The sequence below is a fragment of the Pipistrellus kuhlii genome, unplaced genomic scaffold (genome assembly GCF_014108245.1).
Source record: "Pipistrellus kuhlii isolate mPipKuh1 unplaced genomic scaffold, mPipKuh1.p scaffold_m20_p_14, whole genome shotgun sequence".
Lineage (NCBI taxonomy): Eukaryota > Metazoa > Chordata > Mammalia > Chiroptera > Vespertilionidae > Pipistrellus > Pipistrellus kuhlii.
The window spans coordinates 11,537,114-11,563,359 of NW_023425449.1; the positions used below are offsets into that span (position 1 = coordinate 11,537,114).

The window sequence follows — 26,246 nt, forward strand, 5'->3', positions numbered from 1 at the left end:
CATCAGCTCTAGTTCTCATCTTCTTTGATAAATAATATTTCTTGCCGAAACTGATTTGGCTCAGTCAGTGGTAGAGCGTCGGTTCTATTCTGAAAGGTCCCAGTTTCGGTTCTGGTCAGGGGCATGTACGTTGGTTGCAGGCACATCCCCAGTGGGGTGTGTGTGTGTGTGTGTGTGTGTGTGTGTGCGTGCGCACAGGAGGCAGCTGGTCGATGTTTCTCTCTCTTCAACCTTTCTAGCTCTCTATCTCTCTCCCTTCCTCTCTGCAAAAAATCAATAAAATATATTTTTAAAAAATAATAATAATATTTCTTTCTTCATTGGTTCTGAGAAACTGAGAGGGAGGTACAGTGACATGGGGGGAAAGAAGGGGGAAAACACCTCCCGAGCAACAAAAATATCTTGAACTCCACAGTCATTGTTGCATATTTTACAAAATAAAAAAGCAAGCAGCTCTCTGTTTCCAAAAGGAAGAACTATGTTGAAATAAATATTTTTGGTCACGAAAACAGTGAGGTCTCCATAATGTGAAGAAAGTTGAATGAAGATAAACATATTAGCCTACAAGATCATTTTTCAAATGCCATTTAGTCTTCTAGCCCTGACCGATTTGGCTAAGTGGATAGAGCGTTGGCCTTGGACTCAAGGGTCCCAGGTTCGATTCCGGTCGAGGGCATGTACCTTGGTTGTGGGCACATCCCCAGTAGGGGGTGTGCAGGAGACAGCTGATTGATGTTTCTCTCTCATCGATCTTTCTGACTCTCTCCCTCTCCCTTTCTCTCTTTAAAAAATCAATAAAATATGTTTTAAAAATAAGTCTTCTAAGAAAGGCCTAAAAATAAATTTTAACCTGATATTATATAATAGCATATATTATTTCTAACATAAAATAATAAGATTAAAAAAACAACTTTAGATTGGCTCCTATTATTTTAGGCAAAGGTTAAAATCTTCTAGTATTTCAATCCTGTAATAATGGATATGTCTTGACTCTATCAATTGTCCTTTAACTTCTTTATTTTTTAACATTTATTGGACACCTTTTATATACCTGCTAAAAGCTTTGACATAATTTATATTTGGATAAATAGTTCTACAACTGTGAGTTAGCAGAGAAATTTAAATTATCTGTAATAATAAAAGTGTAATATGCTAATTAGACCAGATGTCCTTCCAGATGACCTTCCAGACTAATCCATGGTTTCTAGAGAAACCTGGGTCCCGAGTGCCAGAGGGAAGCCGGTGCCAGCAGCCGGGGGAATGAAGGCCTACTTTTGCATGAATTTCATGCATCAGGCCTCTAGTTAGTTTATAAAAAGGTTTCAGAGAATTTGTAAAGTTAAGTAGTGCATGTAGACATAATTATAATGATAAATATATACGGTCCATATCACAGGTTATATCTTTCCAAACACTTTCACATAAATTCCTTTATTCTTTTTCCCCCTACTTCACTGTTTTGTTTTCATAAGTGCTTTATTGAGATATAATACAACCATTACTGATTCTTTTTTTAAAATATGCTTTTATTGATTTCAGACAGAGGAAGGAAGAGGCAGAGAGAGAGAGAGACGTCAATGATGAGAGAGAATCATCAAACCGTTGCCTCCTGCAACCCGGACATGTGCCCTTGACCAGAATCAAACCTGGAACCCTTCAGTCCGCAGGTTGACGCTCCATCCACTGAGCCAAAACAGCTAGAGCAACCATTATTGATTCTTAACCTTTTTTTCAATAATGAGAGAGAAACCTGAAGCTGAAAAACAGAAAGAAACCTTAACTTTAAAACAAATGAGCAACTCTTAAGGAATCAATGTTTTGCTAATATTTAAATTGAAGTATGTTTTTAAGAGATAGCAAAAGGAAGAAAATATTTTGAGGCAAAGTTAGAGGAAAAGACAAGAGGCGCGAAACAATGCATCTGAAAAATAACATGAGAAAAGAAAGCTTAATGATATGCAGTATTCTATATCAAGGGGGTGCAGGGGGACACTGGAGTATGAAGACTGGAAATTAAATTTGGTTTGGTCGGTATCATCGGGGCTGATCAGGACTTTTGAGAGAGGATGGGAAAGATTAAGAGACTCGCCAAGCTAATTTGGAAACAGGCCAGGTTCACATATGTATAAGAAGCTAAAGAGCTGTCTGAGAGGATGGGTAATTCAAGAAGGTGGCCAATGAAGGCTTGCTGTACAAGGAGCAAAGATGAATCAGAATGGACTGGTGTCTGAAGTTTAAGTCAAGGAGAAAATGTAACTTGTATATATTCTTGTGATATAAAGCAAAAAATGGCAGATAGCTTATTAATCAAAGACACATGCTGTGCTTCTGCATTCTGTGTTTTGATTCCAAGAAAACAAGGTTAAAGACATGTTATTTCAAGTGTACTAAATAATCAATTTTTTTTAGTGAAAGCATTTATTTATTTATTTATTTGCATTTTTTTCTTTATTGATTAAGGTATTCCAAATGTGTCATTATCCCCCCATTTTCCCCCTTCCCCCCACTCATGCCCTCACCCCCCTCCCCATCTGTATCTATTGGTTATACTTACATGCATGCATAAAAGTCCTTTTAAAAAATCGATTTTTAAAAGCCAAACCAAATTACAGGATCCAGTTAAAACAACACTTTTTAAACATCACATGAAGAGGAGAAATAATGTATTGTATTTGAATTTAAAATATGATTTCTTAAATTTTGCCAACCATTCCAAATATAAATGCAGGTAGAATTAGTGTAATAATGATCAGATTACTTGGTATTCATTTTAAATGTTACAAAAATGAGAAATTCCCACCAGGGGGTTTTTCACATCAGAATTTATTTCACTTGGTGTTCTTTATAAAATGAAATTGCTGTTTTTACTCAAAGTGGATTTGAGTCACCATATACATTGATTTTTGCCACTTTACCATAATCAGAGCACAATTAATTAAGTAACCAATTGAATACTTTTATTACTACTACTACTACTAAATATGATGGAATTTTTTTCAAGCTGCTTTATTTCACTAATTTGTTCTGCCAATACAACATATTTTCACTTTTCAACCAAATTATTCTTTTTATGTCATTTATTCCAAGTATTATCTTTGTCATACTTGGGTGAGTCAGAATACACATGTATTCAATAGATGAATTTAGCCATAATTGAGATTTCACAAGTTACCAAAATTCTGGTCATTGGTTAATATTTAAAAATTAGTTTACCTTATTAGCATATTCTGTACTCTTAGTTAAAGGAGACGTTAAAAGCTCTGCTTGAAAATTTGAAGATATCTAAATACATAAGAAAATAAACCAACACTTCTTAACCTGTTTTGAATTATAGATGTTTCTGAAAATTTGATGAAAGCTATAACTTCCTCTTCCCAGAGAAAAATATGCATGTGTATGTGCACATGAAATTTTGTTTACAATTTCAGAGTTTAGAGGCCCTCTGAGGTCTGCCTGAGGAGCCACCAGGAGTCCATGAACTCTGCCTACCTCTGCAATAAAGCTACACTTTGCTTTGGCAAGATGGAAAACGTGCTCGTAGAAAGCATGACTGTTCAAGCTTCCATTCTTTAGGGGCATGTATCTAAAAGGAATGATTTTTTTAAATCTCCCTACAAAACTTTGGCTCAGTTATCCCTCCTGTTTAGCCTTCAAATGAGGACCAATTTCCTTTGGGTCAAACCCCAAACTCTTAGTGTCTTGACTTTCTAAATGCTTGACAACTATAGACACTTTAATGAAATCCAAATGGGTGAAATTCAACACTTCATTCTGATGCTCTTTACAGATGTTCTTAATAAGCACACCGAAGAAGTCCTTAGAAGCCTAGCTTCACACATCAACCAGGGGAAGAAAGGATTCATTGGAAAAAGAAGATAATGAGTAATTCTGGAGAGTTCCTATACCAGTCAGTATCCAGTACTTACTTCATAAACCTATAATCAGCTTTGCAGGGAAGTGTACACTGCACAGGGGTAACGTTTGCCGGTAGACTCCTGGGTAGCCATAGTGTCTATCAGACCAGACTACATTCTGATGCTGAATACTTGAATTCTGCTCAGAATAATTTTTTTTCCCCATAAGAGCTTTATTTCTGTGACAATTATTTCAAATGAATACAGGAAAAAGAAGCTGAGACAATTAATGACCTTTGGCTATCACGATAGTAAAGCAAATTATTATAGTAGGCAGAAATGAAGACAAGCACTTGAATAGAAACTTTATGGATGCTAGAATTTTATAGGTAGAAATGGATGTCATAACACCATCTAGGTAGATTAGGCCACTATAATTATTCTGTTCTTTCTGCTCCCTGTACTTGCCAACAGTGGATGAAAGCTCACCTGAAATCCGTCTTCAAAGATCTGAAGAGAATAGTTGCAGTCTGGAAAATTATTTCCTTGAACATTCTTTGAGACCATCTGGAGAGAAGGGTTTGGCACACTTAGGTAGACAAAAAAAAAAAGCTTATTTTAAACATTTTTTTTTTTTTTTTTACCAGCGAATTTCCAACTTTGAATGTGAAAAAATACTCAGTTTGTCTGAGAAGGTATTAGTGTTATGGGCCCTTTTCTTACAATTTCCAAAAGAGTAGCATTGCTTTACAGGAGGGTGTGCAACGGAGGCACACTGACCTGAAAGGTAAGATCAGAAAGAAAGGGACTCAAGGTTTTGCACTAGATTAGCCCGAGTTAGGAATTCTGATTCAGACCGTTCACTCGTATGTCCTACAGAGTCTCAGGCAATTTACTTCATCCCATTACTACTCCCCCACTCACTTCTTTCTTTCTTTCTTTTTTTTAAAAATATATTTTATTATTATTATTATTTTTTACAGAGAGGAAGAGAGAGGGATAGAGAGTTAGAAACATCAATGTAAGAGAAACATTGATCAGCTGCCTCTTGCACACCCCGCACTGGGGATGTGCCCGCAACCAGGGTGCATGCCCTTGACCGGAATCAAACCTGGGACCTTTCAGTCCCCAGGCCGATGCTCTATCCACTGAGCCAAACCGTTTTCAGCCATTCATCTCCTTCTTATCCATGAAATAAATATGCTGACCTACCTAAATAAGAAAGTGGTGTGAATTTAATGTCATGTTCAAAATATTCTAATTGAATGCTTCCTTAATTAAGTTTTAGCGGTTGATGCATCTGTACCTTTTGCCTTGTCTCTTAAATTAGAGATGGCTACAAGGTCTTTGTGTCGGTGCCTAACACCTTCAACAATTGGAATAACATTAAGCTAGGGAGTGACCAGGGGAAATAGACTTTTGTGGGAAGGCAAGTTTCTAGAACTGGTTTGCACCTTGAGAAAGTCACTTAACTTTTCTGCACCACAATTTTCTGGAATGAAGTCCCTTGTGTGGTCCTTATTATATCTGTTTTTGTATATATACATGTTTTTGGTTTTGTTTTTTTAATTTGGCCTCTTTCCAGTAGAATGTGAGCTTCCAGGGTGGTAGGTCTTGTCACTCTGGCACATCAATGTGTCTCTAGAAATCACAGAGCAGCTGCCATGAAATATCCAGTATTAGAAGGTTTCTAAAGTCCCTCTCAGCTCTAAAATCATCCTTTTAAAAAAACAAAAACAAAAACAAAGACAGTTTATTATTAAAAGTTTCAAGCATATAGAAAGTATGGAGACATGTAATAAACACCCCTACACACAGCACTTAGTTTTGTCCAGGGTTAACAATATCTATATTTGTTTCATATTTTTTTAAAAGAAATAAAGTATCATAAATACAGTTGATGTTCCTTTCAATGTATACCAGTCCCTATTTTTTCCCATCTTTCTCCCCAAAGGTAATTACTGGTACTATCCAGAATTTGGTGTTTATTATTTTAATAACACTTTATACTTGTATTGTATTTATACAGTTATGTATTATGTTTTCAAACTTTACATGAATTATATATACTTAATATTCTGCAACTTGCCTTTTTTTTATACACTATGTGCTTCAGATTAATCTTTGCTGATACATGTACTGCTAACTCATTTTAACTACTATATGATATTCCGTTTTATGACTAGCCATGATTTATTTATCTATTTTCCTGTTAGCAAATATTTATGTTCTTTTGAGTTGTTTTCTACTCTGAGCAATATTTCAGACAGTATTCTTGGCCATGTCACTTTCTGCAGCTCTAGTGAAATTGCTGGGTCAAAGGGATAGATATATATATAAACTTATATGTATATATATATATTTTTTTCCACTAGTCTAGATATATATATATATATATATATATATTTACTAGTCTAGGCCACATATTTGACCCTTTGCCTATATTTCTATGGAGATAGTTGATCAAGTTATTTCCTATTTTCTTTTTTGCTTTTGACCTGGGTTGGAAATGAAGTGTTAATCAAATTGACTAGAACATCATCTTTCTATTTCTAACCTTTTTCATCTCCTAATAGGTAGAAATGGAGCTGAATCCTTATAGAAATCAAGACGATTCAAGTAAAATAAGGATCCTTCAGATGTATCTGGATCAGAACCACATAAAAAAAACATGGCCATGTCCTGTCATCACATTATAATATTTCCAACACAGCACTGTCCCTCTGTGATATTGCAAAACACATGGCGAATATTGCAGAGGCCTGTGAATTAGTCCCTCTGAGCATTTGTGACTATGACCCAGTTCACAAGTGAAATAATCCTTAGGCTGGAGAACCACGGAGAAACAATGAGAAATGTTCCATGCAGGCCAATAACACCAACGGAACTACTGTTTTAACGCTGTCCTTAAACAGGCAAACTATCTATGAATAGAACTTGATGTTCCAAATTCTGGATCTTGTGCAATTCATTTAGCTTGAGTTTCAAATGGTCTATTTGGTAAGGCAGGCTATGGGAAAAGTTCCTCAGTCTCGGTCTCTGCAAATAAATAGCTACTATATTCAACAAATATTTCTCCATTCAATAAATACTAAACTATAATACAAATGGGAGAGTATGAGTGTCATCTACTGAATGAAGTTCCTTTTTTCCTAGACGAGTTTTCTTGTTTGGAGATAAAAGATGTGTGTGAACACTACAGTTTCACTGGGAAGTTTCCCTTGGTAAAGAGACAGGAGCTCACATTCTAGCCCGTCACTGATCCATGGATAATGGGTCACCAGGGGATTTAAGAACTGTATCTTTCAGGCCTTGCCAGGGAGGTATATCATGTGCACTGATGTGAACCATAATGGGACACACCTTGAAGAATCCTCAAAACCCCTCAGGCACTTTTTGAGCTGCTTGCATGAAGGCAGGGAACTAAAGGTTGTCAGTTAAAGAGATGGCATTCTGTACACCATGTCAGAATGACTTTTTAATTTCTTCGTGTTTCATTCTTTTTAATATGTCTAAAGTTCAAATTTATTTTTCCCTTCCAATGTATACACTGTTTGTTTTAAAACAAAAGAGTGGATCAAGAAAATAAAATATTACAGGAATAGAACAACTTGATAATTGCCCAAATGTTACCTCTTGCAAGTATTTTTATTTCATTAAAATTCATTTATTAGTTACTGCAATGTTACTATTAATGACAATGTATGTACTTTTTTTTCCTTCATGTTTAATTCTAAGAAAAATAGTGAATCCTCAAATTACCCCCATTACTTTAGGGGAAGATCCATTTATGCTGGTATGAAAAAAGTAGCAATATACCAAATTTATTTTGTTTTATTGTTAAGGAGGTGGGAGGCAAGATGCAAAAGACTATTAGAGTTTGGTCCTATTTGTGTGTGCATGTTTCTAAGTATACACTTACATCTGCATATTCCAAAAAAAATGTTTAGAAAGATATACCCAAAATATTAAGAGTGGCTACCACCTCTGGGAAATAAAATTATGAGGATCATTAGAGGGCAAGGGAAAAACAAAAGACTTGTACTTTATACAGTTTTATATCGTTTGAATTTTTTACAATCGGCATGATTGTTATCATCTGAAAAATAATAAGAAAATACATTTACTTTTCAGTTTAAAAACATAGCTTTCAATCAATATTCTTGTAAAGAGAATCTAAAATATCAACAGGTCCAGGAAAACATGATATGACATTATGCAAATAGGGATTAATTTGTAAACCCACCTTTATTTTTACTGAGTTAAAATCTTTATGGGAGGAAAGTGATAGATTTCTTGGTATTTTCTAGCCTTTATCATCAATAGTTATCTCAATGAGAACCACAAATCTTACAAGCTAGAGAAGACTTACTTACTATATAATACAAATTCTCATTACAGGTAAAAAACAGTTCCAGAGAGGTAAACTGTCCTATTTGTAAACAATTCTAGAGCTTAAGTAAAATTAAATTCACCTTCAGACTTCTTGTCCATGGTTCTTTCTATCACAAAATGGCCTCCTGCTCTGAAATTTTTGTGTAATAATAATATAAATAATAATAAATAATAACTACTTAGCTCTGATCTTAAAATAAGCATGCACCTACACTCAATACTTAAAGTATTACACATAGCAAATTAGTGTTCTTCATATAGAAGCTGAAGTGACAAGTCATTTGGTGATGATATTTCAATTTATAAATTGTAAAGAAAATTATTTTTAACTCTGTGATTTTCTCATATTAATCAATTATTACATTCTCTTCCTTCTTCTGCCTCTTTAAATTATTGAGTGGACTAAGATACCAAAAAAGAAAAAATCAAAGCCAAAGATGTTTATTATTGTAAAAAGGAAAAATTTAATTTGAGGACAGTAACAATTTGAAAAAAAAAAAAAAAGTAGATGGAGAGAACAGGGAAGAGTAGTGAGAACCAAGACAGAAAGAGATTGGACAACTTCAAGGACAGTGGGTAAATAAGTAAAGAAAAGTAGGCTGAGATTTGTTTTATGTTTATTATGGCAGGCACACAGTAAATGACTGATGGATAAGATAAAGGAAATGATGGTGTCAAAGGCTAATGCAAAAGTTCTCAGTCTCAAATACACATGAGAACTACCTGAAGTGTTTGTTTAAAACACAGAGTTCTGAGTCTTTATCACTAGAAACCCCATTCAGCAACTCAGAAATAAGTACCCTGAATAATTCTAATGATCTTACCTGAAGAAACATGAGCTAGACTTATTGAAAAGAATCAGGATACAGAAATCTAGAGAAGAGAAATGATAGAAAAAGGAGATTTGATAGAAATCGACAAAGAAAGAAAAGGAAACTAGAAAGTAAGGTGTAACTAAATTAAAGGGATTGTTTAGAAGTATGTGTGGGTGGGTGTGCATGAAAAGAAGCAAGACTGGTCAGAGGCAATAAAGCAGAGATGAAAAACCAAAAATATTGAGGAAATTAAAGTTCTTAAAAATAATGTGTGTGTGGTTTTTTTTGTGTGTGTGTGTGTGTGTGTGCTTTTATTTTTATTTATTTATTTATTTTTACCTTTTTTTCTCTGTAAAAGTAACACATGGTCATTGTGAAAGAGTTGAAAATAGAAAAAGGAGAAGATATTTTTTCTTACTCATGAATAGCTGCTATTATTATTTTGGTATATTTTCTGCTAGTCTTTGTTTATGCTTAGTTTTTTTTGTTTAGAGGTTTTATTTGTTTAATTAGTTTGGATAATATTGAATATGCCATTGAGTATCCTTCTTTTACCTATATATATATATAAAAGGCTAATATGCAAAGTGTCCCCTCAGGAATTTAAACAGGAGAACAGGAGTTCGATTACTCGATATGGCGTGTGCTGACCACCAGGGGGCTGTGCAGAACATAGAGGGTGACTAGCTGCGGTGGTGGGACACTGAGGGAGTGAGGGAAGGAGGAACTGGGAGGCGGAGAGGCGGGGAACCTGACAGGCCCTGATCGCTGGCCAGGCCTGGGGATCCTTCACGCACATAAATTTCATGCACTGGTCCTCTAGTAGTAATATAAGCATCTCCTAACATAAGGTTATTAATGGAATCCTCATTTTTCACATCTGCTTAATATTACTAACAATCAGTTCTCCTTTCTTCCTTGCTTGCAGAACTCAGGTGTTTTTAGGTGGTCAAAGGCTCCTGGGAAGACTGCCTCCATTTCCATGCATAAAAGGTGAATTTTAGTCTTAGTCAGTCATGATATAATTCCATGTCAGTGATTGGCCAAGGAAGAAGCAAGTGAATTAATTCTGGCCAATAGTATGTGAGGGCAAGTAGACAGGCTGGATTTATGGAGGAGATTCTTAGTTCTCAAGAAGTGATAAAAGAAAGAGATAACCCCTTTTTCTGCCTACGGAACATGTGTGAGGATGAAGTACTAGAGCTGATGGGTGAAGCTTTTGCAGCCATCTTGTGTCCATGAAGGGAGCAATTACCCACAAAAGATACAGAAGAGAAAAGTAAGAAGAACTGGGCTTTGGATGATCTTGTCACTCCAATTAATTACACATCCTGGAACCCTACCTTGAGACTTCTTTTTATGGAAGAAAATAAATTCCCTATTGTTTAAGCCACTTTTAGTCAGTTTTTCTGCTTCTTGCAGCAGAAAGCATCCTAAGAGAGATAGCATTATAATTTGCCTTAAAATGTTTCTCTTATGGTATATTTGCATTACAGTTTTTCCCTATCTGTTTTTGCCTTGAATAGTTTCAAGAAAAAAAATTACTTGCTTAGATAATCATGTAATTTACATTAGGGGGAGGGGAAAGGGCAGAACCAATAAGCAATAAAGAAAGGAAACAGGATTAAACATGAAGTATCTTGGGTCATCAAAGCTGAATCATTCTGAATCTCCACTCCCTTGATTGCTCATTGCTGTCAGCAGAGGTGGTTATCAGCGGCAAGTTCCATTTCAGAAGGAAAAATTGGGAAATATAGTCTCCATATAACACACACATAGAAACGAACACAAATAATCCTCCGACATACAAAGCCATTCCTGTTTGCAATATATTGCAAGGCTTCAAACACTTTTTTACAAGGCTTTATTTTTTTCTAAATTTCTTTATTATATTCATAATAAAATTACTTCGGTAATAAGAAAGGCAACCATTGTGCCAGGGTAATACCTTCCCATATTAAAATTTGATGTAGTTTCTACACTGTGTTTAATCCAAATGCATCTGGTCTATCGTGTGGACAATATGAAAGAATTAAATGTATCTCAAGTGTCTTCCAGGAGTAGACTGACCCTTCCAGAATCAAATTTGGGGCAAGGGTACTTGACGGGACATGACTTAAGGGAAGATGTCTAACGGGGGAACAGTAGGAGAAACTCACATTAACTGCCTCTGGTTTCATCACTCGTTGTATTTGGGCCTACTTATAATTTGAGATTTGTTTACTTTTTAAATATTTAGCTGTCCTGGAGCCAAATTTTGGAAAGGGCTCCTAAAGTAAAAGAGGATTTGCCTGGGCAACACAGCAATCTTAATTACTGTCATTACAAAGCACTAGGCTACAATGACCTCTGTGTAAACATTAGCACCAAAAAGTGGGTTTAGCACACATTCATAACCTTATATTAACAATTATTTTGCAATGTAACTCACATTGAGAAATTATTTTTAAATCCACATAAATTGTAAAAATGAGATTAAAGTCATAGCTCTCAGTACAGTGCTTATAAAGTTCTCCAGCACTGTGCTTGTGACTTGTCATAGTTCTCATTCTAGTTTCTGGCCAGGAGTATTGATTCATGAGTTGACTATGATAGAAGTTGTAAGGAAAACACAGGCTAAGCTTAAAACTCAAAGAATGACTCTTCTCTATGCAAAACACAACAACAATAAAACCCCAAAAACCACCCAAAAAAGCAGCGCAGCAGGCCAATTTCATAAGATACGATGGATCATTTTCCTCTAGGATGTATCATAAGTTTGTCTCATGCAAGATTCACTTCCTGCACACTTGGACATTCTGAAGAAGAAACAACATGCACGGTTTGAAGAGGAACCCACTGTGCTAAAGTTCACCTGAGATCCTGAGCCGTGTTGATGGAGGGTAGCTTATAAACTAAGTCCCATGACAGATTTTTAAGTCATTCTATCATAAAATGTTCCACCGGATATGGGAAGGCAGAAACTGATCATGAACATCATTGGAACCAAGCACAGGGCTTGGTGAATGAAAAGCACATAATAAGCATTTGCTAAATGAATGACTGCCTAAATACGTTGTCAATAAATTAGCCTTCAATTGTGAAATAATGTATATATCAAAAGGGGAGCTGCTTTCTCCACCTTCTTCTCTGATTTTCCTCATTCATTCCTGATTCCCATTTTTTTTTCTTTTTCTTTTTAAATATATTTTTTATTGATTTTTTACAGAGAGGAAGGGAGAGGGACAGAGAGTTAGAAACATCGATCAGCTGCCTCCTGCACACCCCCTACTGGGGATGTGCCCGCAACCAAGGTACATGCCCTTGACCGGAATCGAACCTGGGACCTTCGAGTCTGCAGGCTGATGCTCTATCCCCTGAGCAAAACCAGTTTTGGCCTGATTCCCTTTTTTTTTTTTTTCTTTCAACTAAAGCAAACGAAGAGGAATAGTTTTCTGATGATACCTGTCTCCAGAGCCCTGTGACGGGGCCTTCAGGACTACGCCTGAGCTTGATAGTGAGCAAGAGTCATCCTTTGATAATGTGATTGGAGCCTGTGCAATGGAGCTGTTGAAGCTTGTAGTCAGAGGAGGTGGGTGGGGCAGTGAAACTGACCACATGGAAAAAGCCTGCAGGATTGGGAAAGCTTTAGGGACCGTCCATGTACAACCCTGCCCAAAAGCATTTGGATCTTTGGTGCCAAGGTGGGCAGGATCTCGAGAGAGTGGTGCTGAGGAGGTCACGGAGTTAATGCTACGCAAACAGAAGAAAACAAACAGTTTCATTCCTCTCCATGCCACACACATAGGCGCCATCCTTGTCCTCTCTCCCCAGGGAAGCCTGTAGGCCCAGCCCATGTTGGGCAATGCATTTGGGGGAGGAGTAGACACACGGGCTGGGGAGTGGACACTTGGTTATCTCTCGGGAGAAGCACAAGTGACTTCTAGCGAGCTCCCCCTGAGTACTGAGTAAGCAGCGAGTCAGAACAATTCTGAAAATTCCTTGTAAGTCCTAATGGAACAAGGCACTGGTGAGAAATTCTGAATCTAGTCCTCAAATCCCTACCTAGCCTTCTGGAGGATTGTAAGGTACAAACCTAGGACATGTTGCCTTGTGTCACCCTGAACATAAAACATGCCATTCCACACAAATGTGCAAATGGGGGGGGGGGACGGGGGGAGGTGGCGCGGGCAGGAAACAAACCCCTGAAAATACCTAATCCACAGCTGCTGTTCAGTATTAAAGTTTGTGAGCCCTACTGGGCCACTAGTTACAGGTTCCCCTGATGTTCCCCCTTTAAGTTCAATGAATCTCCTTCCAGACTCGGCCTAGTACCTCTGTTTACCTGCACCCCCAGTCCTCCACCCAAACCCTGCACAGGGTTGTCATTGTGTTAGCGTCATGTTCCCCAGAAGCCATTGGGGAGAAGTTGCAATGGCTCAGAAGGCGATTACAGATCTGCCTCGAGCTCTACACACAGAGTCACCTGTACTCCTGGCACTTTCCCAGGGACAGACACCCTGCGGGTGACCTAACTCAGTTTGCTTTGCAGAGAAACCCGAAACTTCTGGAAGAAGAGTTCTCCACCCTCGGAAAGAAATACTGCGTGCAAACACAGCTAAGTGACCTCTCTTTGTCTCCTCTTGTCCTGCATCTTCTGAAGGGAGATCCTACATCTTCTGAAGGTTGTCATCTCCCTTCAGAAGATGGAGGATGAGTGTTGGGTAGGTCCCAGACCTCTCCCCTGAAGGCAGGGTAAAGTCTGTCCATGGAGCTAAATCACGGTGTTCAAAGTCTAAAGGCAAGAGAAACTGCTCATCATAAACATTGACAGGAGGTCAAGGACTTGAAAGACATGAAATGGGGAGCAGTTCCCTTTTTCTTCTTTTTTTCCTTATGCTTCTTTCTTTCTTTTGCTTTCTTTTCCCACCTTGTGCTTTTAAGGAGGACAGTCATTGGATGCACAGCTTATTCATAATAATGATGTTGCTTTTTTTTTTCTGAAGTATTACACAAGGAATTTGAATAAACAAAGGGGACTAAAAACCTCAAGGGTGTCCATGATAATACCTTTGAAAAACAAAAGGACGGCACCCTTTGTCTAACTCCAAACCACCCCTGTATGAAAAGGGAAGAGCTGATGTTCCTTGTTTTTAAAGCCTGGGGGGTGGGGTGAGGGGAGGTAGGGGGGTGATACCCTTCAGCACTGGCTATGTCAGAGGCAGCCCAGAGCCCAGAGCCCAGAGGAAACACGGAGGCGAAAGAGCAAAGACTCCTTGCAGGAAGAGTTGAAACCAACAAGAAAAAAAAAAGTTTTATTTTGAAAATACAGTCTTTAAAGATAAATTTGGCTTCCATTTTCCATATCCAGGTGCATCCGACAAGATACAAAGACGAACGAAAACAACAACACCGAGACCCACGACATTCTGTACAGAGCTCTAAAATGAGCTGTGCATTATCTACAAGGAACTCGCGTATGCTCTGTGTGAGGGGATGGACGTGTGTGGCTGTCTACAGTTCTCAGTCCTCCCGAAGCTGGGTTAACGCCCCAGAGCTGCAGGTGCGGCCCGCAGCAAGGGCAGAGCTGGGGTCAGTGAAGGGTGGGGGGTGGGATCCCCGGGTGGGGGGAGGTGTGGAGGAGTGTCCGGGGAGGGGAGCGGAGGGTGGGGGGCACGGGGGGGGGACAGATCCTGGGCTTCTCTAGAAGTCCTGCCGAGGGGTGTGAGTCAGGCTGTGCCGCCGCAGATCACAGTTTCGCCTGAACACTTTGCCGCACTGCTCGCAGCTGTAGGGCTTGATGTCTGTATGGGTGAGAAGGTGAGTTTTCAGATTACTTCTCTGATTAAAGGTTCTTCCACATGTGGGGCATTTGTGTGGAGATTCCTGTGCAGATGTGAAGCAAGCAAAGGGATTAATCCTTCGCACCACCACCTCACCCCTCGCAATAGTCGTCTGTCTTCTCGGTATCACATAACACACACGCGCGCGCGTGGCAACCAAAGGGGGCACTTGCAGGAACAAATCTCCGCTCCTAATCCCCCGATCACTAACACACACGCACAGGCACACACCGGGCCGATGACACCGATAACGGCGCTGGCCACCGCGGTGGGCTCCGTGATTGCCAGCTCTTTACATTTCATCACCATGTCACGGGCAGGAAAAGGGGGAAGGAGAAACCCTAATCCTCTCTGAAGGAACGGCATTCTCCCGGGTAATAAGTCTCCTCTTTGCTGGAAAATTAAACTATTCCTCAATGTTCTGAACACTACAAATTATGAGGCCCCTGGGAAGGAGAGCACATATGGGATTTCACCGTGCCTCCATTATCAAAATTACCTTTATTTCCTCCCAAACACGAAAGCCTTACAGGCAGGGCAGATCGGATGAGGGAAAAAATAATTCTAGAATCAGGAGGTAGAATAAAGAGAGTGGCCTGTTCTTTAAGAAAATATACCACTGTTTTATGTTAAATAGGATTCATCTTATGTATACAAAAACAAAAAAACCCCGGAGTATAGCTTTTCCCACCTAGAAAAATAATCTAAATAGAGTATTTTTAAGAGGAAGGACTGGGCCACGGAACTCCTTTTGTCGAGCAAACACGATAAAAACAAAAACAAAAACGGTACCAGTCATTGTTTTTGTGTTTGTTTGTTTTTTAACAAGAAAATAAACTTACCTGCATGTGTAAAGTTTTGTGAACGGCTAGAGTTCTAGACTGACAAAATCCTTTCCCACACTCCTGACACTTGAAGGGCTTTTCTTTGGAATGAATATACCTGGAAATCAATATAAGGTTTCATTGAAACGGCTTTCCCACCGCAGGGGGGAGATTCTTTTGGCAATGACTGAACTCAGGAAAGGGCGGAAGAAACAGGACTGTCCTTACGTATTTTTTAGGTTGTACAGTTTTCCCCCCTGTGTAATTCTGTGTATGGTTAACCTCAACTAACAGAAGCTTCCGAATATGCACTGGACGTCGGTGTATCTACACTTGATCGCCCTCTCTGGCTTCTTCTGGAGCTCCAAACCCTGCTGAGTAAGTCCTTCTTGGCCTCCACGATTTCGCCAGGGATTTAAATGGGCCAAATCGAGATGTAAGGCAAGGGGGAGGGAGGGGGCTGGCTTCAGTGAATCCCCTACCAGCCACAGAAGATCATCGGTACTCAAGTCCCACCCTGGGTAACCAACAGCTAGCGGAGTCCCAAGAGAGATCCCCCACCCCGCTCCTGGGAAGTTTTTACCGGATGAAAACATTTACGTGTATAGTATTTCTCCCATTGCCTTTGGTTAATGCAGACTTTAAGGTCCTGGGGGCGGGGTAAGGGGTGTACCTGAGTCTAAATTCAGGGATCCCCAAATAAATGTAAAAGGAAGGTCCTGGCAGCAGTTAGGCTCTGGAGAGCACACTGGGGAGGCGGCTGGAGGTAGGGAAGGGAGGGAACCCAGCTGGGGGTGGCCCGAGGAGATAATCCAGAAATTGTCTCCAGCCTGCCACTGTGGGATTTGGGGTCCCTAGCCTTTACCTGCCTCCCCACCCCAAGGGCGACCTGGAGGAAACGGAGAAACCAATCACAGCACCAAAACCAACCCCCCAGGTTTTAGCTGCCAAAGCAGGAAAAAAAAAAAAAAAAAAAGGACCTCCCACAGGCATCCCAGACTAGAACGCAGCAAAGGCCGGTGCGGGAACAAGGTAACTACTGGCAGGCTGCGGTGGCCTTTTGGGACACATTCTAGTCCCCAGGGGCTTCCCCGTGGCTCGGAGGCTTTGGCGTTCGGCGGGAATTCGCCCCACCTCACCTGTGATCCCGCAGGTGGTCCTGCCTCCGGAAGGCCTTGTGGCAGATGTCGCACGTGTAGGGCCGCTCGTCCGTGTGTGTCCTCTCGTGGATGAGCAGGTTGTAGGACTTGGTAAAGTGTCTGCCGCAGAACTTGCAGATAAACTCCTTTTTCGTCTTGGAGGGCAGCCTCCCCCGGGAGGGCTTCCTGTCCGGAGTCAATTTGCTGAGGCCCGAGATGGGGCTGCCCAGCCCGGGGCTCAGCTTGGCCAGCTCGCCCACCTTCGGGGGGTCCTCCTGCGTGGCGGCCACGGCCAGGTTGGCGAAGTCAAAGCGGGGCCGGTCCTTGTGCAGGGCCGGCAGCACGTGGGCGATGGCCCCCTGCTTGGGGTGGAAGAGGTGGGTGGCGAAGGGCAGCGCCTGGAAGGGGAAGCGCGCGTCCACGAGGCCCTGCGCCGCCGCCATCTCGCTGAGGGTGGAGCGGGCGAGCTCATGCACGTTGGGGTAGCCCAGCGTCCAGTGGTTCATGTGCATGGTCTGCACGGCGCTCAGCCCGTACAGGCCCTGCAGGTGGTCCACGGCGGCGGGGAAGGTGTTCACGGCCTGCAGGAACGAGTAGTTGGTGAGCTGCAGCGACGGGTGGAGCGGGATGGGCGCCGGCAGGGCCTTGCTCCCCATTGTCCGGGCTTCCTCCGGGGGGCGCCCCTTTCTTCCAGGACTCAGAGAGGAGGCGGCGGGTGGGGGGTGTGGGGCTCCCGTGGACACCCAGAGAGACGACAGCGGAGGAGACACCCTAAAAAATGACAGGGAAAGAGAGAGAGAAAGAGAAGGGCAGAGTCGTGATTGTTATCCAAAACCAGCTCGGTCTGAACTTTGGCGCAGGCGCGAGTCACCACACCTTCCTCCTCCCAAGGCCTCCTCCTCCCCACCCTCCTCCTCCCGCGCCCTTGTGGCCCGGCCAGGGCATCAGGGGGGGCCGGAAAGGCCCCCTGCGAGCTGGGTACCCCCAGGAAGGCCGGGCTCCTACAGGGATGGGGCTGGAGACGCAGGTCCGGGGGAGAAGGGAATCCGGGGCAGGGGCGCTCCAGCACCTCACCCTGTCGATCGAAGCTCAGTCACCTCGACAACCCTTGATGCCAACACCACGCAGGCCGCCTGGCTGAGCCCCAGGCGCCTGGGAGCTCCCCGAGGACGGGCTGCGGGTCCCGCTCTGCTCAGCCCCGTGCGCCCCGCACTTCGCGGGCCCCGGGTGCCCGGGTGCCGGGAGCGCAGCCGGGGGTACTCGGTGCTCACGGGGGGGCCCCAGCCCCCCTCGCAGAGGCCCGATGTGCCCCGCGCTGACCTCGGAGGTTTCCTTTTTCCTTCCTCTGCCTCCGTCCCATTCATCAGCGGTGACGGGGCCGCAGGAAAGAAAAGTGACACCTCCGGGGCCGCCGGGTTCCCCCAGGAATCGCCTCCTCCTCCTTCCCAGGGCTTTCCACTCCCACCCCCCACCACGATCCCTTCCAGATGGCTCGGCTCCCCGGGAGAGGCTGGGGGTGGGGGTGGGGGTGCGCGGAGAGAATGTCCCTGAGGCCCGAAACCCTTCTCCCGGGTGCAGCGCCCAGCTCCAGGGCGGCTGGAGCGGCTTCCCGACCTGAGATCTGAGACCTCGGGGGAGTGGAGGGTGGAGAGAGGGCTCCCTGGGGAGGGGAGGGAGCAACAGGGGAGCCGCAGCGGCGGGTCCTGGCGGCTTGTGTCTCCTCCTGGGGGTTTGTTTCTCCTCCTGGAGGAGGGTGCCCGGGGCTCCCACCACCTGGGCGCGGGCCGAGGTCTGCGGCCTGGGCCCAGGCAGGCGGGCGCTCTGCTCTCCCTGCGCCCCCAATGGCAACCCGGAGGTCTGCTTTCCCATCCAGGGGCGCAGGAGCACCTCGCAGCAGCAGCAGCCGGCCTTCAGGGTGGGCCCCCAGGCTCCCACAGCCGGCCCCTTCCCAGCCCCGGGTTCCGCGGAACCGCACCTTGTCCCCGAGGGCGGGCGGCCCTCCAGGTGCGGCCTCCAAGGCCACAAGCTGTCCCCGCAGGGGAGCGGCCCCGCTGGGCCATCACCCCGGATGCCTGGCTGTTGAAACCAGCCAGCGGGAAGGTGGGAGAGTTGGTTTACCTTCCCCTCTCCACCCACCAGTTTCTTTACTGGGTGGCCCAGGCCGGTGGCTCGGAGGGCAGGCGTAGGGGGCTGCGCCAATGACACCGCCCGTGCCCTGGCAAAGGCAGAGGGTCTGGCTGCCTCCAGGAGGCCCACACCTTCCTCCTCTCCCTCCTCCTCCGCTGGGAAAGGCTCAGGGAGACAGGGGTTTATTAATGAACCGCTTCTGCCCGGTGGTATGCGGTCTGGGAGGTCAGGCCCGGAGTTAATGAGAGGTGTGGAACCCTCAGAGGGTCTCAGTCGGACCATTCAACCGAAACCATGTAAACGTCCTCTCGGAATAAACTTTCCCACCGCAAATCACGATTCATTTTTGTTCGGTGGCAGGCAACCCCTCCAGCCCTTCTCTCCTAGGGAAGATTAGGAAGAGGATTTCTACTCACATCCCAGGTGACCGATCTGATTAGTCCCTCGTCCATGAAAATAAGCTGCACCTTTATTTCCTCCTTCTTGCATAATGAGCGCCAAGAGGAGATTCAAAATATTGTTTTCCTCTCGTGTTCAAAGGCCGCCTCCCCGATAGAGAGGAAACCAAAATTATTATTTGGGTGTATTCCCAGATTTCTTAGAAATAAATACAGGAGGCAAGCACAGCTCCCACCATGTTGTGTGTGTGTGTGTGTGTGGGTTGCCAGTGCAAGGACTACCACTGCCTGTGGTTTCGGTTCCAAACACACGAAGTGAACTCTGCCATAAAGGTTATATGCGAATTCTGCCAGCAGGAAGTTGAATGCCATCTTCCTTCCCTTTCTCCCCCCCACCCCAACCCCAATGGTTCATGACACAAAAATTAAAGATTGCACTGTCATTCGGCTTCATGGGGGGGGGGGGACACAAGTGATATTTCCTAGTCTGGGTTCATGGTCATCTGCAGGACAAATAGTTTCTCCACGCAGGAGCAGACTCCTTGGTGACTTCTGAACCCCTTCTGCACAGAACGAGCTACATATTCACCTAACATTTTTTTTTTTTTGCCGTAAGTAATTAGGGAGTTCAGATTTCCACTCTCCCGCGGCGTCGCTGGGAATATATGTCAAAGGCAGTATTTTAAGTGGATCTACAGAGGTCTGCGGTACTTTCGTTTTGTCTGGAGTGGAGCACGGAGCTCCCGTGCGCTGTCCCTGGCGGGCGGCAACAGTTATCGTTTGCTGTCATTTCTCCACCAGGCCCTCGGGGACCATGGGTTCCTTTTCATTTTTCCAAGGAGAGAAATTCAAACCAATGAAAATACAGAAGGGTTTCAGCGGAGCTGGGGCCGGTTCTCTTTCATCACTCTTTTTCGCAGGAATTTCCAGACACGTAGGGAAGTTTTTGTAAAATTTAGCCCACTGGCTGGCTGTCAGCAAGTGAGATGAGGACAGACTCATTTCAGTTCCGAGAAGCCCTCAGAGCTGCGTCGGCGGAGAAAGGGGGATGTGGCGACGGGACAAGGAGTCTTGCTTTTAGGTAACAGTGTCGTTACACTGAATGATCTAAAAATCATATACAGTCAGTGGTCATCTGCTCAAACCTGTGCGCAGAGTGGGCGTCTTAGGGAACTGGACTGATAGGTCGATGGGCTCGCTGAATTTCCAGCCCAAAAGCCACCCTGGGATTTTTACATAAATCAGAGAAGCTACAGTCCAAGTGGATCTAAGGAGGTCGTTTTGAAAAAGTAAAATAAAAATGGCCAGACTGGATCAGGTGAACTGAGAGAGAGAAAAAAAACACACACAAAAAAACCCAATGCCAGCGAAGTCCCTGCCCTGTGCAGCGCCTCTGCCTTCCCAAGGAGTTAATTAAATTAAGATGCTTTCCGCATCGGGGTTTTCTGTTTCTCTCCGCTCCTTCCTTCCCCTGCGAGAGTAATTTTCTCGTTCAGCTCAGGATTGCAGTTTGTGCGGCAGAGAAACGAGCTGTCTGAGGCCGGTTTCGCTCCGGAAACGCCAGCCCTCTTTTGTTCTCTGCTTACAGGTAGGCAGACAGATCCAGCGCTGCCTCCCCAGACACCCCTTTCTCCCTCCTTCTTTCTACACCTCCTTCTGCTCTTCTACTAGTTCTTGGAGAATCCAAGCGTTTCAGACCCGGTGGGGGGGGGGGGGGGGGGGGGGGTTTGCCTTCCGCCCCCTCCTCCAGCATTGGGAGGGTGGGAGGATAATCCAAAGGCCAACGCAAGGTGGGAGAATTACCTAGGACTGAACTAGGACTTCCCTTTGGAAGCGGGTGAGCCGGATGGACAGGCACCGTGCGTCCTGGCCCATCCGTCCGCGCTGCGCCGCGGCTGCCCCGGGATGGCTGGATGTGGGCTCCTCTGGCACCCAAGGGCAACGGGTTTTTGTGTTTTTGTTTTTTGTTTGTTCGTTTGTTTTTATCTCAGGGCATGCTTGATCAGCTTTTATAAGAAGCCTCAATGAACGCTTCGATCAAATGCAGCCACGCAAAACTATCAACAGCACATCCAAGTGCGTGCCCATGGGTGTTCGCTGGGAATGACATACCTCGGATCAGACAAGTGAGACACAATGCCCAGGATTGCATCCATAGGACCGTCCATAGGATCTCTCTCTTTCTCACACTTTGGACCGGCCGGGCCCGAGCATCAGCGCCCCCTTGCACGCCCCGCACCCTTCCTTTTCTCGGGGAGCCCGCGGTCCCTTCCCGGAGCGGACACTCACCTCCCGCGGGCAGGTCCGGCGGGGCCGCGCCGCTCACACCCGCTCCGGGCAGCGAGGCGCACCGCTTGGGAAGGTCATGGGGTCCGCACCGGGCAAGCTTCTCTTTCCGCACGGGGTCCCGGCAGCCGCGGACATTCTCTGTTGCATGATGAGCCACACACACAAAAAACAAAACAAAACACAAATAAACAAACAAACAAAAAAAAACCGAGAGTGGATCCTCGCCTCCGTCGGGGTCTGCGGACGTGGAAGGCGTAAAAGGACCCGCGGTGCTCGGAGCTGGCGCTCAGCGCCCAACACCCGGACCCCGGAGCCGCCGCGAGCCTCCGGCGGACCCCGGCTGGAGTCGGAGCCTGCCCCCGCTCAGGGCCATCACCCTCCGGCAGCAGCGAGCCGAGCGCGCCGAGCTCCGTCCCCGCCCGCGCGCGTCCCTCCCTAGGCTGCTCGCGGCCGGGAGTCGGGCGCTTTAGTAGCGGCCCCGCCTCCCCTCCGGGCGGGCGTCCCGCCGCCGCCGCTGCCGCCGCTGCGCGTGCCCCCCCCCCCGCCCCCCGCAGGCCCCGCCCCCGCGCCCGGCGCCCGCGAATGGTCCGCTCTGTTTACTGCTGTTTGGGTAGCAACTGCGTCTTAAAGGCGCAGGTCGGCCCGAGGTCTCCCGGGGAGGACCGAAGGTGACTCAGTTCAAAACCCACACGCCATCACACACACAGAACCCCTCTCCTTCTCGGGGCCGCGTCTCCTTACGGAGTGAGGGACTCGGCAACCGGGCTTCTGCCTCGGGAAGACCCCCGCGGAGGAACTAAAGGATGCGTTTGTCGTTCTGCTGGGAACTCCCAGCCGAGTTCATGGCCACATCCTGGCACGTTCAGCATAACCATCATAGGGTGAAATCAACCAGTTCTAGGTTGCATTCTTCAGCATCTAGCACCCTCCCCTCCAATTTAAAATACGTGGGTCCATTTGGACTCTGCGTGTTGTCTGCTTTCAGCTGTTGTCTAAACAGTTTTGCTTTGGAGGTGGCAATGGCTAGTTTCTTAAAAAGCCTGGAAAGGCATATGGTGGACTATCCCAGGAGACTTGTCTTCCAATATGTAAGCTTCATCAGCCAGTGTACTGTTTTCTAAGCAGGTAAGCGACTTACAGAGGTAGGCTTCTGCCACGCATGGGTAAATAAAGAACCCGGCTGAAACTGGGTGAGGAGCCCTCATTGACAACATTTAGGAGAACACTATTTCAGTGTCTCAAAACGTGTACACCTTCATTCCCAGCCAAAATAATAATAATAATAATAATAATAATAATAATAATAATAATAATAAATAAAGTAGAGTTCATTGTTTTAGTCGCCAGGAAACAGAATCGAATTTGAAGTGTGGGGATACATTTTTCAGGTTCTTCTAAAGGTTGGGTCCCGGGAGAGAGGATCTTGCAGAAATACCTCAACTCCCGGGAGAGAGGATCTTGCAGAAATACCTCAACTCCCGGGAAGTGGGGCGACCCCAGTGACAGGCAGGGAAAGACACACACTCATTTTTTTTTTTTTTGAAACAGCCTCTTTCCAGATGAGATCTGGCTGAGCAATCCTGAGCAAAGCGCCCTTCTTCCCAGCCCTTTGCCAGAGGGAGGGAATGTGCCTAAGCCCCTGGCAAGTCCTCGTGTGTTTTGTGTGTGTGTGTGTTTTGGGGGGACACATATCTTCCAGCCAACAGCCTGTGCAATTCCATTGTCCCGCCAAAAAGTGGTTTTGGATGTGCCACCTCAGAGAGCAATTAAAATCATCTCAATCGTACGAGGAAGTGGACAAATAGAAGACGAAACGCGGTCAAAAGGTGAACGAGTGATTGGGGAGGAGGGGCAGGCAGAAGCTACGAGGTGTTAGTTTATTCAGATACAATTCTGTTTTGTGTATGCCGAGGTGGATAGGATTTTTCGTTCCTTTGGGGTAAAACCTAATTCAGGGAAAGCAGATCTTTTTTTTCTTTTCTTCCTCCTTTCCAATTTCAAATTCGCAAAGGTTAAACAGGGAGCTCGGAAAGCAGACCTGAGCGTTTACTATCCTGCTGTATTGAACTGCTTCGGAGGAGGTTTGACCAACAAACAGCATGGAAGCAGTAGAACATCTAAGAGCGCAGGATTTTTTTTTTTTTTTAAACCGCGTTTTCCTTGGTGGCTTCTCCAAGGGTGCTTTCATTTTAGTGCTCCGTCCTGAGCTCCAGCTCCCGGGATGCCTGTGGTCCCCTCCTCTAACCGCCTCATTCTTTCCGCAGCTTTTCTCAATTTGGGAGAGAGAGCGGGAGGGAACTTTCTCCGCTTTCAGACCCCGGGACACGCACGCCAGGGGTGGCGACCTGGAGAGTGAGTGCTCCTACGCGTTGCATTTCCTTTTGCACGAAAGTGGTGGCAACAATCCCCCTGCGGCGGACTTCACACCTTCCTAAGGCTGTGTGTGTGTGTGTGTGTGTGTGTGTGTGTGTGTGTGTGTGAGAGAGAGAGAGAGAGAGAGAGAGAGAGAGAGAGAGAGAGAGAGAGAGAGATGCGAAACCGCCTGTTCTCTCCCCCCCCCCCCCATTCCCCCGCAAAGTAGCCAGAATGTATAACCTCCCAGGAGCTGCGCCCTCTTTCTGCAAACCTGCTGCTGAGCCCAGGCTTTTCCATTAAATGCGTTTCCCTCGCCCACCCGCGCCTCCGACGTCCCACGATGGAGCCTGGGCCACGCCGGCCCCCGAGCGCTGCCAGCCGCTGGAAGGTAGGGAGGAGCAGGCGAGGTTCGGGGCTTTTCGGGAAGCGGCGTGTGGTTCCCGCAGAGCCCGCAGGCCCGGCCCCCTCCACCGGCAGGTGCGCGGCCCACGTCGAGGGCGAGAGCCCGAGGATGAGCCCGGGCAGCCCGGCGCGCAAGGCTCTCCCCCCGAGTCCCCTCCGCGCCCACCCGCAGCCCGGCGAGCCCGAGGGTGCACCCCGGCCTCTAGGAGGGCGCACACGTGGTGGTGGTGGGGGGGGAGCACCCAGGAACAGCCTCACTTGCGGGACTCTCCAGGCGACACCTCCTCCTGGCGCGGAAGATCGGCCGCCGGGCCCGGCGAGCTGTGGGGTCCGGGTGCGAGGCGAGGGGAGGTCCCGGGGCCTCCGGCGGCCCATTCATTCCCCCATTCAGCGCCCCGCGGGGCTGGCTGCGCGGCCGGTTCACTCGGACATGCACGCCGGCCGGCTCCCTCTCCGGTCGCCCTGGCGGCTCTAAGGCTTTGGACACCAAGGACGCTTCCAGGGAAATGGATGGTGGTTGCTGCCCGAGCCCGATCGCTGAAAGTTTACGCCCCCGGAGGACGGGAGGAAGGCCGGGAGAGGAAGCGTGGAGGAGGAGGAAGAGGAGGAGGAGGAGGAGGAGGCTGGAGCGCCGGCCCCTTTCTCTCCTCTCTCTCCTCCTCCCTCACCCCCCCCCCCCCCGCCCACCCAGGAGGCTCTGCCTGCGCAGCAGCGAGCAGGTGTCGGACAGACTCCGAGCCTTCCCGCTGCGCCCGCGAGCTGCGGACGTCGACCCGAAAACCTTTAAGACATACCTGATGGGAAGCCCATGCTTCCCAAAGGGATCCCAGCTGCCGTGACCTCGAGGACTCGCCACCATTGTCCCGGGCCTTCCCCAGTCTCCGCAGGGCGGGGACCTTGTGCATTTGAACTTCCCGCACCGCCGGCTGCCCTGCGCCGCCGGGGCCGCCAGAGGAGCTGGGGGGCCCAGCGTGCACCCTTCAGCCTCGGAGGAGTGAGGGGGCCCGCGAAGGACAGCGGGCTTTGGGTTCAGCACTGTGGGTGTGGACGTAGGAGGGGGGGGGGGTCCAAACACTAAGAACTTTTAAAAAGAAGTCAAGTTCGAGTCGGCGGCGCTTGGCTACGCGGATGGGAGGGGAGAGCGCAGCCGCCGCCGCGGGAGCTCAGCCGCCGCGGGAAGGCCCGCAGCGCCCCCTGGAGGCGAGGTCCGCGCACTGCCCGGCGCGGGCCGCGGGCGGCCACTGCGGCGGCTGCCTGGCTCCCAGGGGTGCGAGTGCGGGGCAGCCACGACCCCTCCGGCCGCTGGAATGCTCGCGCCTCCTCCCGGGCCCTTAGGACGCGGAGGAGGAGCGGTGTGTGCGCGGCAGGGGCGCGGGGAGAGGGCCTGGGCCCGTGGTCAGGGCCGATGAGCCGCTCTCCCCGCACCGCCGGGCCTCGCTGAGCGCTCCACGGGGTGGGCCCAGGGACCCCTCTCCTGGCGGGTTTTCCCACGGCCTCAAACACGTCCCTGCCGCAGAGGCAACAGGGGTTTCCCAGGGGGAGCCCACTCTCCACGCCTTATCCCTCATTCCACTCCAGCATTGGAAGTTCTGTGCGTCGGGAAGCATGCTATCGCGGGGACCCCCTCCACCTCCAGCTGTCCAGGCCTCCTCCAGAGTCGGGCCAAGCCCGACGGACAGCCTGCCCAAGGCCGGCCTCGCCGGGGGTCTCTGCCCCGGGGCAGGGAGAGGGTGAGGAGGGGTGCCGGGCCCAAGGGGTGCCCCTCGCTCAGCTCCACATTCCGCTGGAGACCCGGGCGGGTGCCCTTTCAAGCTCCCCAGCTTTGG

General features: G+C 46.9%; 1 protein-coding gene across 4 annotated transcripts; it reads right to left on the reverse strand.

Annotated features, from left to right (window-relative positions):
* Nucleotides 1-14,339: 14,339 nt before the first annotated feature.
* Nucleotides 14,340-25,236, reverse strand: OSR2 (odd-skipped related transciption factor 2). 4 transcript variants are annotated; one of them, XM_045581375.1, is made up of 5 exons: nt 25,215-25,236; nt 21,664-21,801; nt 16,850-17,620; nt 15,729-15,828; nt 14,340-14,929 (listed from the first exon to the last, which is right to left on the reverse strand). In XM_045581375.1, exons 3-5 carry the CDS (start codon nt 17,503-17,505, stop codon nt 14,747-14,749), a joined length of 939 nt encoding a protein of 312 aa, XP_045437331.1. In that variant the 5' UTR covers nt 17,506-17,620; nt 21,664-21,801; nt 25,215-25,236; the 3' UTR covers nt 14,340-14,746. The 4 variants fall into 4 exon arrangements, with proteins under 4 accessions (XP_045437331.1, XP_045437330.1, XP_036292655.1 ...); XM_045581374.1 differs by lacking the exon at nt 25,215-25,236 and adding an exon at nt 24,679-24,882; XM_036436762.2 differs by lacking the exon at nt 25,215-25,236 and having other exon boundaries at nt 21,664-22,116.
* Between the last annotated feature and the right edge of the window lie 1,010 nt (nt 25,237-26,246).

What these genes read in the sequence shown, in the direction of transcription:
- OSR2 (XM_045581375.1), bottom strand. Translation starts at nt 17,505, where the DNA reads ATGGGGAGCAAGGCCCTGCCGGCGCCCATCCCGCTCCACCCGTCGCTG. An exon ending in GACCACCTGCGGGATCACAG is followed by an intron (nt 15,829 to 16,849) that starts GTGAGGTGGGGC and finishes ATTGATTTCCAG; the next exon opens with GTATATTCATTCCAAAGAAA. An exon ending in ACAAAACTTTACACATGCAG is followed by an intron (nt 14,930 to 15,728) that starts GTAAGTTTATTT and finishes ACATCTGCACAG; the next exon opens with GAATCTCCACACAAATGCCC.